The following is a 12,884-nucleotide window of genomic DNA, read 5'->3' as shown; positions in this document are numbered from 1 at the left end:
TAGTAGTGAAGTACTAAGGACTTAATTGTCCATTCACACTAAATGTTGGCGGTTTTGATAATTTTGAATGGCGGTACTTAACACCCCCCTTTAATTATTCAGATTGTGTAGTTGGTAATTTTGGTGTATTAGGTAGTTTTTTTTTTTTTTTGACAAGAAGACCCGAAAAAAGAAAATACACACTAAAACTAGAAGGTCCAACTAAGTAATTGTCGACGACGAGCCTGAGTAGCCAACCAGTGAGCAGGGGCAACCCACTGACGAGGAACCTTGCGAAGTTTGCAGATAGAGAACTGCAAGACATAAAGCCGAATCTCGTAAAGCAACCAGTGGCAAAAAATATCTCCGTTACCACCATCTCGCAGAAGAGAAAAAAGATTCGAACAATCAAAGTAGATAAGAAGACGACGAAAGCCCCGACGACCGGCAGCCCGAAGAGCCCACAAACATGCCTGTAACTCAGACTGAAGGGCCGAAGAGGAGTGACAGGCTCTCGAGCCACCTCCCAACGCGGAATCTGAAAACACTTCCCTAAAAATCCAACCTGCTCCTGCACTAAGATTCTGAGCATTCCAGGCCCCATCAAAAAGAAGGCAAACATCAAAGGTAGAGGAAAAATCACCCTGTATATAACATGAATTAGAAGCTACCGAACTAGTGAGAGATGAATTCCTTAACGAGCGAACAAGGGACCTGAACCCTTGCGCTAAAACACTCCTAGAGATCCAGTCCTGCATCAAATGGAAAATCACGCCAGGAGACAATACTGCTTGTCTAAAAATTTTGTGGTTACGTGCAATCCAAACTGCCCAACAAAAGGATACAAAGGAGACCAAACCATCCCAATTTTGAAAGGAACGAAGCTCAGAGATCGTATCAACAAACCAGTCAGTAAAAGGCTTTTCATGCAAAAGTGGAGATGAAAAGGCAATCGGAGCACTGGCCCAGAGATGAGAAGTGATTGAACAATCACGAAATAGGTGGTCTGTTGTTTCACGTTCTTGGTAACAAAACACGCAAGTAGGATCAATCGGAATCCCTCGGAGCTGCAGAGTCCCAGAGAGAGGCAGAGCATTGTGAAGCAATTTCCAACAAAAACACTGGAGTTTTGGCAGTAGAGGCAACCCCCAGAAGTGCTTCCACCAAGAGGCCGGAATTGTACCCGAGATCCTGGAAGACACCGAATGACTTAGCAACATTGCGTAAGAAGACTTAGTAGTGAAAGATCCATTCTTAGAAAACTTCCAGTAAACGAAATCGTCCATTGGCTGAAGAGGGCGATCCAAAGCCATGATGCGAAGTGCTGTAGAAGTATCAAAAAGCCGATGACCTAAAGTCGAATCCCACGCGTAAGAACGCGGATTAATAATAGAAGAAACATGTGTCGGAGGATCCGACACACCAGAACCATCACGAAAACAACAGGCCCCTTTGGGACCCAATCATCCTCAAGTATCCGAACCTTAGAACCCGAACCAACCTTCCAAGCAATACCCCGATCAAGAGTGGACATGCCCATTAAAAGGCTGCGACAACCCCAAGAAGACCGAGGAATCGTCCGAGTCTTAAAAGAACGAAGGGAAGGATACTTAGCAGTAAGCAACCTCGAAACCAAAAGCTGGGGATGTTGATGAATGCGCCAACATTGCCGAGCGAAGAGCGCAGAGTTAAAGCTTTCCAATTGACGTATACCTAAACCTCCCAGCCCTTTAGGCAAATGAAGAAGAGCTTTCAAACGCATCGCTAAACCTCGAGATTGAGAATCTGGTTTCCACCAAAATCGAGCCAACAAGTTATCAATGCGAGAACAGATTGAAGGAGGAACTTTAAACACCGATAAAATACGATTGAAAGAAACGACCAAAATCGAATTAATGATTACTAATTTAGCAGCAGAAGACAAACCAACATCCACAAAATTAGAAAGTCGCTTAACCACTTTGTCAATCAGAAAGCCAAAGTCAGCCACCTTACTGCGACCGAACTCAACCGGTAACCCCAAATAAGAACCAAGAGAGGGCTTGCAATGAAGTTTCAAGCTACTAGAAAGATAATCCCGATAATCTTCCGGCGTATTCGGGCTAAACTTAACGAATGACTTTTGTAAGTTAATCACCTGCCCCGATAACCCGCAAAACTCAATTAGGAGAGCCATAAGATTGTCACATGATGTAGGAGACACCTGTAAAAACAACAAGGAATCATCCGCGAAAAATAAATGAGAAATTGAGGGGGCACCCCTGGAAATACGGACTCCCTGAATAAGAGAATCTCTTTCGGCCTTCCTAAGCATCGCAGAAAGGACTTCCATACAGAGGACAAACAAATAGGATGAAAGCGGATCCCTCTGACGAAGCCCACACTGAGGCTGGAAAGCTGGGGAAGGATTTCCATTGACTAGCACCTGATAAGAAACTGTCGAAACACATTGACTAATTATATGAATCCAATAAGGTGGGAAGCCGTAAGCCTGTAGAACCCGAAGTAAAAAATCCCACTGAACCCGATCATAAGCTTTATTCATATCCAACTTGAGAGCTGCATAGAGCCTCTTCTTGGCCTTTGAATTGTTCATAAAAGAAATTACCTCATGAGCAATCAACGCGTTATCCGATAAAAGACGACCTGGAACAAACGCGTTCTGGTAATCAACCACCAAACTAGGCAAGATCAAGCGAAGCCGACCTGTGAGACACTTAGCAACACACTTATAAATCACATTGCAGAGACCAATCGGCCGAAACTGAGAAATTAGTTCAAGATTTTCTACTTTCGGAAGCAGAACAAGGAAGGTACGATTCCATTCTTTTAACATATACCCATGAGAAAAGAAGTGCTGAACCGCCGAAGCAACAGACGAACCAACGTCAGACCAGTGGGCTTTAAAGAAAGCTGAAGAAAATCCATCAGGTCCTGGAGATTTGTTGTCATCGATACCAAAAATAGCACTCTGAATTTCCTGAGCAGAAAAAGGAGCCATAAGAAGTTGTTGCTGAGCTGAAGAGGGAGATGGTAATTGCAACTGATCCCACCAATCAGAATCTTGAGTAGAAGCATCGCTTGAGACTGAATAAAGATCTTTATAAAAATTCAATGATATAGAGGCGATGCACTCAGAATCTCTTTGCCAGACACCAGCCGAGTCTCTCAAACCACAAATCTTATTTTGACGACGTCGAGATTGCACCAAGGAAAAAAGGAGACGAGAATGAGAATCCCCTAATGCATCCCATTTCATTTTCGCACGTTGACGCCAGAAGAGAAAAGCTGCTTGTGCCTCTGCAACTTTCTCGTCCTTAGTAATGATAAAAAGACAACGATTAATGCGGGAGGACAATGCCAAAGAAGCTTGTTGAACTTCCAAACCAGAGTCTTCCAATAATCCTCCACGCCTTCTTATGAGAAATGCACCAAGCTAGCAATCGTTCTCTAACAACTGATAATTTCCGAGATAGAGAAAACATTGGAGAGCCCGGGAAGAACAAGGTGATAGCAGTGTGTACTATTTCACGAACCTCAGAGGCCGACAAACACCAGTTTTCCACCCTGTAAGGATGCTTTACATATCCTGATTCCACTTTATCCGAGAGAATAATAACAGCGTGATCCGAAAACAAAATAGGTTGGTGTAAAACTCTTTTGACAAGATAATCTAGCAACCAAGCGGAATAGGCGTAGGCCCTATCTAGCCTTTCAAAAATCGGATCTGAATCAGTCCTATTATTAGTCCAGGTAAACTTTGGACCAGAATACGGAACATCAACCAAATTCAGCCCCATGCGCCAACTAATAAAATCCATCTGTCCTGGAATAGATGAGCTACCCCCCAATTTATCCGAAAGGTATTCAACTTGGTTAAAGTCGCCGATCAAGACGACATTAGGAATGGTTTCAAGAATATTTGTAATCAAATTCCAAACCTCCGAGCGAAAAGAAATGTGAGGCGAACCATACACAAACATTATATGCTTAATTTCATCTCCTTGCTCCAATTTACATAGAAACACATTCTGAGAAATATACACAGGAACCAAACCCAACGGAGTAAACCAAAACACAAACAGGCCACCACTAAGGCCAACAACATCCACACCACTACAACCCAAAAAGGACAAAGGAGCTAACTTTTGTGCAACATTATCAACAGACACCATAGTTTCTAAAAGACAAACAATATCCAAACCATGAGAGCGGACTAGAGAAGAAATATAAGGAATTTTAGGGGAGTCCGCTGATCCCAAGCCCCTACAATTCCAAACACCGACTTTCATTTAGACTTTGGTGACCCAGTACGGGAGGTCACCGATCCCTCAGAAGTTGTTGTAGATGCTGAAACCGAAACTCCTTTGCGTTTCTTATAAGGTAGTAAGCACGAAAAACAACCAGTTTCCTGCAAATTCTGAAGTTGTAACTCAGCTAAAAGTGGTGTAGAAGGTTCAACCTCACTACTCAACCGTTTCTTGGTACCGTGATGTGTAACCCATTCCCACATCTTGTCTCCTCTCCTCCGCTTCTTCAAACCATAACATGCTATTTTCCTAAAAGGAGGTTTTGGTTGTTTGAGAGGTTGTGATTTTTGTGAGGAAGTGGACACATTAAACACCCTAGACTTAAAATTAGGTAGGAATTTTCTAGTAGGTGAGAAAGTAGGAAGAGTTGGTGTGTCGCTGGTTGTTGTAGGAATATGATGGATATAAGCTGTGGAGTTGGAGCACAATTTCCTCTTTTTCGAAGGGGAGAAAGATTGAGTAGCAAACATAAGAGGCCTCTTCTTTGATTGGCTACTCTGGGATTGGTGTAGGACAATGTCCTTAAAAATACTCCGAAGATTAACTCGAGTAGTTTTGAATTTTTCAGTCCTTTTTAGGCCAATGTTCGAGTTGGAGAGCTTATGGTCAAGATCAAAAGTAGAATTACAACATCCAAATTTGTCATACACCAAAGGAATAGTCTTATCAGAAGACGAAACACAAGAATTCTTCCTGTGACCAACTCTATTACACTTAGAGCACAAAATAAACAAGTTCTCATATTTGATATTAATCCATTTAAACTCAGAGTTTCCGAGGTCCAAGAAGAAACCTGGTAATAACGGTTCAAAAACATGAATTTGGAGCTTTACTCTAAGCAAGCATCTAATTGAACCCGAAGAGTGTTTATCAGTACACAAAATATTTCCAGCCAAAGAAAGCATCGGTTGTACAACATCATACGCGCATAAATTCAGAGGTACCTCATCAAGGTGTACACATATAGCAGCCTCATTAAAACTAATATCTTTTGTAGAATCACCTGGAGTCCATGGTTTGAAGACAAGAAGAGCCGCCTGGTACGCTGCAGATCCCTGCTCCAACATGGCGTCTCTGTCTCGAACGTCTTCACACAAAAACAAAAAAGTATTATTGAATTTTTGAACAGTGATATCCCCAAATTTTATCCACTGCTCTGACACCCATTCTTGGATGCGTTGCTCTGAATATCGACGATAGTCTACAAACTTGCCGAAAACCAGGTGACGATGGAAATTGGAATTTTGGGGTGGATAAAAAGACGGATTCAGACTTGTGTTGTCGGAAAATTGAGATGAAGCCATATCTACTGATAAAGGGGAAGATGAAAACAGGGTACTCGTAATCGAAACCCAAGAAACTCGAACAGAGTATCGAAACCTAGGGAACACGAACAAAGTATATATATAAAAAAAAAAAAAAAAAAAACCCACTAATTAAAGAGCTTGTGTTGAAGAAAATTGAACTGAATTTTTAAAAAACCTAGCTACAAAGAACAAGATGGTGGAAACAGGGAGTAAACTATGAGGACGAGCGACTCCAACTGTATAGCACAAAAAAAAAACGAAAAAAAACTAGAAGTACAAGTACAACAACTAATGTTCAAAGCAAACTTCTTTTGGTAGTGAGGGGGATCAGAAATGGGGGATGAATAATCTTCCTCTTCTTACTAATCTGAGACCTGCAATTAGAAAACATGTTAGTAGAAATGATAGAGGCAGCACTACTCGGAAACATCCTTCTTCTCTTCCCTGCATTCCGTTGTCGAAAATCCTTCCTTGTAACTGAACATCGACTTATCCTCCTCGAATTGCCCTTGGATTTGCAGAAGAAATTGAAATTGATGGGGAAAGTAGAAGATAAATTAAATGAGACAGTAGTGATTTCTATAGAAGAGTGGACCTCTTCTTTGCGCTCAACATCACTTGGATTTCCATATAGGGTAGTTGTAGAACACCTCTCATTTGTCACATCTGTAATCTCATGATCCTCCTCTTGGTTTCCCGCGCCTTTTTCAAAGCTCGAATTTGAGTTGGTTGGTTCATCAATTGGAGGCCTCACTGCCTTTACCACTATGAAAGAGCCTGATCTTGGGTCAAAGTAATGAATGGGTTTTCCACGAGCCAACCGTTCATAATCCTTCTCGGAGGTTGAAATAATGGAGCTCTCAGTCGGTTTTGAAACCGAAATTTAGGCTCCGCAAAATCGGTAACATTGCCGTGATTTGAAAAATCGTGACAATGGGAGCTCATAGAGGGAGCCCAAATTCCTCTTGTCTACTAACTTCTTTAACCAAGTAAGCAGCCTCTGTAGTATGTTTCTTTTGCTTACTACTCATATCACCTTGCCCATTTACCTCGTCACCATCGACTATATCATTGCTCCTAAGATCCTCAACGCGGCTTTTTATGGGATGTAGTCCCACACCCAATCCAATTGGAGAACTAGAACCTTCACTCAACAAAGCACGAGTAGAACAAGAGCTATCCTGAAAAGAAGATTTGACTCTCTTTCCCTTGTTGTTCATCGACCCACACAACTCTCTTGCCTTGACCTTTCCATTTGGCTTGATCCTTAATAACTCTTTCACGGTGTCAATCTCCCTTAAAATATTGGGGGTTTTGGATCGGCCCTTGATGCACAACTCAAATCTTTCATGGCCTCCTCCAACCTAATCATCCCCTTCCAACTAAGAGCTCTTCTATATAGCGCTTTCACATTATTTGGATCAAATTCCAAAGCAAGAGAACATATATCCTTGGAGCAAACAAATTAATATTAAGTGAACAAAGAGCAAGATTGAGATTCAAGGAAGTAGCAAGCTCATATTAGAACCCTCTAACTTTCTGTTTTCTACGATGAGCCCCCCCTTTTGAGAAATCCACATTGTAATCCCAAGATATCCCCCAAAACCTTTAATAGAACCATTTCCAACACGCAAATCGATAAAAAAATATTATTAAGTGGTGAGTGGGCCCACTAATGAAATTTGTTAACGGCGGGATAACGACAAGGTTACCGTATAGAAACTAAACGTATTTTGGGGTTACAATGTGGGTTTCCCAAAAAAGAGGAGCACATCGTATAAAACGAAAAGTTAAAGGGTTATAATGTAGAAAAACCCTTGTATATTTGTATGGACGGCTGAGCACACTAAAACGATGCTATTCATATTACTTCCTCCATTTTATTTTTGTTGACACGTTTCCTTAGTCACATTTGCCAATGCACAAATTCAACTATTAATATCTTTAATTACCGATAAGTAAAAATTATGAAAGTTAATTTTTTGAAAATATATATTGCGACAAATCTAATAGAATCCCACATGATGACTATGCTTTTCATTACCTATAAAGCACAAAACACGGTCAAATAAGAGTGTGTGTGGATAATGCTAAAGTCAAAACATGTCAACTAGATTAAACAGAGCTAGTATTAGCCCGGGAGCTGGACAAAATTAGCCCATCACTAACATTTGAGAGTTGAGACGACGAATATATTGAATTATTGTCTGCTTTTTCGGCAAAGTTTAATACAGTATAAATCAACTCAAAACCCCATTACTATAGGAAAACACTTCAATTTTCTGGGTTTCTTACATTCTTCGGAATTATAATTCCATTAAAAAATGGCGAATAATTCCAATCACAGCGAAATTCATGCTCTTCAATCAATCTGCTACAAGCGTGGTTCACTTCAGCTTCTCGATCAGGTTCACTTTCTCTCTCCTGCAAATTCACATACTTTATCAATTTCTTCTAATTATTGTATCATATAATTTGTGAAAATCCCTAATTATGCTGTAAATTGCTGTTGATTTTTAACAGAGGAAGCTTCCTTTGGAAACTGTCTACTTGGATATTAAAAATGCTTCTGATGGATGGTATTTCTGTTAATCTTTGTATTTAATTATACTCGTATTAATTATCTATTGACTTTGATTGAATTTGATATTGGAACTTTGTTACCATGTTTGTAAGATGCACAAATGGTAGAAATTAGCATGTATTATGGGGTTGCATAAATTTATGTTTAACTATGTACTGTATTGTATATGAAGATGAGCAACACTTTATGGCCTGGTTGTAGAGACATTACCCCAACTCCGAATCATAGACTTGTCGAGTTCGAGTCTCATCGCGGTGTACTATATGTCTATCTGGTTGGTTGAATGTGAGAAATTCGAATTTCTAGGAAGGGTTTTTGATTGCTCTCAATAGTATTTATTCTACTTGAGAGCAAAAGATGTGAATCAATTGTATACATAGCTTGAGCTGCTTGACTATTAGCTTATTAAGTGATATAGCCGCCCGAGTGAAGAAATTTCCAAATTTATAGTGGAAAACCTATCTCAAGTAGCAATGTGCAATATATATAGCTTCTTTTCATGAACTTAGATAATTCCTGAGAACCTCAATTTATTGGATAAATTCAGTACTATTGCCAATCATCATTACTACTCGCTGTTTAGATGCCACTAAGCTTTAGGAAAAACTGATTGTCATTCTTTCTTCAATTATTATAGGATATACTTGTCATTCTTACGCAATGTCTTCTTCTAATTCAGGTTTGCAATTAAAGAAATGGTGGTTCGTGGAGCACCAGCAATTGCAATTGCAGCTGCCCTCTCTCTGGCCGTGGAAGCTGTTAACTTAGAAAAATTCCAAGGGACTGCTGATGATGCTGTTTCATTTCTTGCACAGAAATTGGATTATTTAGTCTCTAGGTTTGTTGCAAGTTGATCATATAAACCAAATCTTTGTTTGAATCAAATTTTTCTGTGTTTGCCTTCTCAAATTGGTGTGTTACTGTATATGCTGATTTTGCATTCATCGTTTATGTATGTATAGCCGTCCAACTGCTGTAAACCTTTCGGATGCTGCCACAAAACTTAAAGAAATCATTGTCAAAGCTGCTTCCACGAGTTCAGAAGCAAATGTTGTATTTCAGGTAGGATAGCTTTTTCCTCTTGTACTTTAGATTCGCTTATAATATCTTAAATTCATTAAATTCTCTATAATGGTGTCCCAGGCTTACATAGAAGCTGCTGAAATAATGCTTGAGGATGATGTTGCCTCAAACAAAGCAATTGGTTCTTATGGAGCTAGTTGCTTTGAAAGTCAGTTGAAAGATGCTAAGAAAATATCCATATTGACTCATTGCAACTCTGGGAGGTATGTTGTTTCTCAGACATCATGATCCCTGATTATATTTGTATCAAGCTATCTAAGCATGTTCCATCAGTTAGTTATCCAAAAATGTTGCAATATTGCAACATAAACTTTCCTATAATTTCTATTGGATGTCATTTTTATTTGATTTTGTTGAGATTGCTATGGCTTTTTCTTAACAGCCTTGCAACCGCTGGATATGGTACTGCATTGGGGGTAATTCGTGCAGTCCATGCCCAAGGAATCCTTGAGAAGGCCTATTGCACAGAGACTCGGCCATTCAACCAAGTAAGTTCATGTGATGTACCACACTCAAAATGTTAATGGCTATCAACTATCATACACATTACAAAAGCACAGGCCAAAAGAAAAAATGTTGACCCTGGAACAGTTGATGCTGTCTAACAATTTTGGACAGGAGGTATCTTATGCTTCCAAACACCTTTTAGCTTTTGGAAATCATAAGTGTGTGATAATATCATAACAGCCTGCTCGTGTTTTGAGCTTGTTTGCATCATTATCTAATTTCCATATAGAATTTATTTTGTATTAGAAATATGTGAGCATCCAGCAAATTATGTCAAGCCTAATAGCACAGTATGAAGTAGTGAGGAAAACTCAGTTTCTCCATGAAGGTTGCTCCTATGCTGTAGAAGGAGTGTCGATGGGTGAATAGGTCTAAGTGAATAAGTAAAATAATTGAATAGGCCAGTTTAAATTTCTGATTAATTGTTTTTTAAAATATGGGCAAAAGTTTAGTCATATTATGTGAAATAACAATTGTAACATTGTATCATTGTTTTTTAAAATATGGGCAAAAGAATAAGCATATTATGTGAAATAACAATTGTAACATTGTAAGTCTAACAGAATTGTATAGCAAGTCAGAGAAGAGTCAAAGCAAGTAGTTCGATTTTCATTATGTCATTTCACAATTGTTAGGCTCTTGTGTCTATTGCCCCCCCCCCCACCCCGCGGTTTATATGGTCCCACCCATTTTCTCCCAGCTACGCTGATAGCAGATTCTGCAGCAGCAGCCTTGATGAAGGCTGGACGTGTTCAAGGAGTCATTGTAGGAGCAGATCGTGTGGCTGCGAATGGTACTCAGGATTGTTGAAATTTATTGTGGCATGGAGGGCAGTGGGTAGTGTCATTTATTGATTTTATATGCTCTTTGCAGGAGATACTGCCAATAAAATTGGAACTTACAGCCTTGCTGTGTGTGCAAAGCATCATGGTATTCCATTTTATGTTGCTGCACCTCTTACTTCAGTCGATTTGTCCTTGCCTTCTGGAGAATCCATTATCATTGAGGAAAGATCCCCAAAGGAATTATTGAATTCTCGTGGAGGACTTGGAGAGCAAGTTGCTGCATCTGGAATCTCTGTTTGGAATCCAGCCTTTGATGTTACTCCAGCAAATTTAATATCTGGTATCATCACAGAAAAGGTTGATATTTAACCCCTACACTTTAGAGGCGTGGTGGTTTGGATGTTTTGTGATGTTGCTTATATTAATGTAATTTTGTATCATTTCATCAGGGTGTAATTACAAAAAGCAAGGACGAGGATTTTGACATCAGAGGTTTTGTGCAAAAAATGATAGCCCAATGAGAATTTTTGGAGACCAGAGCCAGCTGCTAGTTAGAAGGAGCTGTGAGAAACGATATATTGAATAGGTTTGTAACCCTGATACTTTTTCTCATAAGGAGTAATATCCATTTTCCCAAAAATGGAAATAATTGCATCATAATATGAGTTTATTCTTGTGATTGTACGGCAGCTATAAACAGTTTGAGTAGTTCGTATTATATATATATACAATTATATATTGTGAAGGAATATATTAAAAAATATTTTAATGATGTCTATATTCTTGAATCTATGTATATATGCTCATGTGCTGCATTATATTTTGATTAGCAAGCTAAATAAAAAATTATGCTCACTGGAGGTGGTGGTAAGACTGGTAACTCAAGCCACTGAGATGATTTTTTTTCGATTATTAATGCTCTTAATTTGGCTTTTTACTTTCTGAAGACTTTATTTCTGTTGGAATTTGGCTTTTGGAAAACACATCCAACAGTGAACAACTCGCAACCACTCTATAGAACTTTTCCTTAATGTTAGGCTTGCATTCTAGTCCTGTGTTATTCAATCTCTTGAACACCCTGAAATGGTACTCTGCATGATCACTATGGATGAAAACTATGTTGTTGAATGAATGCAGAGTACTATGTATACAGTACAAAAAATTGTTGTAAACAGAAAATATGTGTAAATGTTGTACACTGATGTTAGGAAAATCAATGCGTGTTAACCTTAAAGTGGATGATTATTGGAAGTGCTCATAATTTAATTTTGATTTTGATTTTTTTATTTTTTGAATTTTTTTTTTTTTTTCCAATGAAGTATTATGGTCATTATGGATGAAAATTATGATAGATGGAGTCATGGATGTAAGTCATGAGGGGGGTAAAACTCTAATTCTCACAAGAACATAAGGTCTCTTTGTAGTTGCAACTAGGCCTGTTCACGGATCGGATATCCGAAGACTCGGATATCAAAAATTGATATCCAAATCCGATTTGAAAAATTCGGATCCAAAATTTTCGGATCGGATGCTTCAGATATCCATTATCCAATATTACGTAAAATTGTTATGATTACTTTCGAAATTTCACTAATTTTACCGTTTTTTTATCGCTAAGTTGTACAAAATATTTTAACAAAAATAGTAGTCCTTTTGCAATTAATATTATCATCAAATATATTAAGAATATTACAATAAGTTAATAATACAGGGTTAGTTTTATATGAACAATTTAAAAATTATATTATTTTAGGCTTTATATTTCGGATATCTTTCGGATATCGGATATCCGAAATTTTGAAAATTAATATCCAAACCGCATCCGATATCCGCTTTTTCGGATCGGATATTCGATCCGAAATGAAAACTCGGATCGGATATCCAAAAATTCGAATCGGTTGCGGATCAGATTATCGGATTCTCGGATAGTTTTGTACAGGCCTAGTTGCAACGAGTGATGTTATTGGTTAACAACCAAGCTAAGAAACACTCAAATTAAATTTAATTACAAAAAAAAATTCATTAATAATTAATGAACCTCCATGGTATTTATAGGCCAATCTCCAACCTATAAAAGTAAGAATGAAGATCAACAAAAGAAAATATAACATTCACCTATATAATAAAACTCCTTAGTCAACTAAGATTCGACCAAGTCAAGCCTTGATCAAATATGAAAATTACACTAAACCAAGAAGCAATCTCACGGCTAAAATGAAAATAATTGAAGACAAATAAATTAAAATCCTGAGTTCCTTTCTTAAACAAGAAATTTTTTTAAGTGAAAGGCAATAATAAAAAATCTATACTTAAACTTTAAGAAACTTCC

General features: G+C 38.4%; 2 protein-coding genes across 2 annotated transcripts; one reads left to right on the top strand and one right to left on the bottom strand.

The window, feature by feature from the left end:
• Positions 1–188: 188 nt before the first annotated feature.
• Positions 189–1,292, bottom strand: LOC110715895. The gene has a single exon (XM_021894515.1). The coding sequence runs from the start codon at positions 1,290–1,292 to the stop codon at positions 189–191; it is 1,104 nt and encodes a 367-aa protein (XP_021750207.1).
• A 6,468-nt stretch (positions 1,293–7,760) lies between these two features.
• LOC110715893 (methylthioribose-1-phosphate isomerase-like) lies at positions 7,761–11,215 on the top strand. The gene is made up of 10 exons (XM_021894514.1): positions 7,761–8,004; positions 8,120–8,175; positions 8,860–9,018; positions 9,143–9,242; positions 9,324–9,466; positions 9,646–9,784; positions 9,882–9,884; positions 10,344–10,563; positions 10,644–10,912; positions 11,005–11,215. Exons 1-10 carry the CDS (start codon positions 7,921–7,923, stop codon positions 11,074–11,076), a joined length of 1,245 nt encoding a protein of 414 aa, XP_021750206.1. The 5' UTR covers positions 7,761–7,920; the 3' UTR covers positions 11,077–11,215.
• Positions 11,216–12,884: the final 1,669 nt, after the last annotated feature.

This window comes from Chenopodium quinoa, unplaced genomic scaffold (genome assembly GCF_001683475.1).
Source record: "Chenopodium quinoa cultivar QQ74 unplaced genomic scaffold, ASM168347v1, whole genome shotgun sequence".
Classification (NCBI taxonomy): domain Eukaryota; kingdom Viridiplantae; phylum Streptophyta; class Magnoliopsida; order Caryophyllales; family Amaranthaceae; genus Chenopodium; species Chenopodium quinoa.
Note: the sequence above shows the minus strand (reverse complement) of the source record. Positions and strands in the feature narration are given on the sequence as shown.

Coding starts and splice junctions, on each gene's coding strand:
- LOC110715893 (XM_021894514.1), top strand. CDS start 7,921: ATGGCGAATAATTCCAATCACAGCGAAATTCATGCTCTTCAATCAATC. Junction 9,019..9,142: donor TTGGATTATTTAGTCTCTAG/GTTTGTTGCAAG, acceptor ATGTATGTATAG/CCGTCCAACTGCTGTAAACC. Junction 10,564..10,643: donor AGATCGTGTGGCTGCGAATG/GTACTCAGGATT, acceptor TGCTCTTTGCAG/GAGATACTGCCAATAAAATT.
- LOC110715895 (XM_021894515.1), bottom strand. CDS start 1,292: ATGGCTTTGGATCGCCCTCTTCAGCCAATGGACGATTTCGTTTACTGG.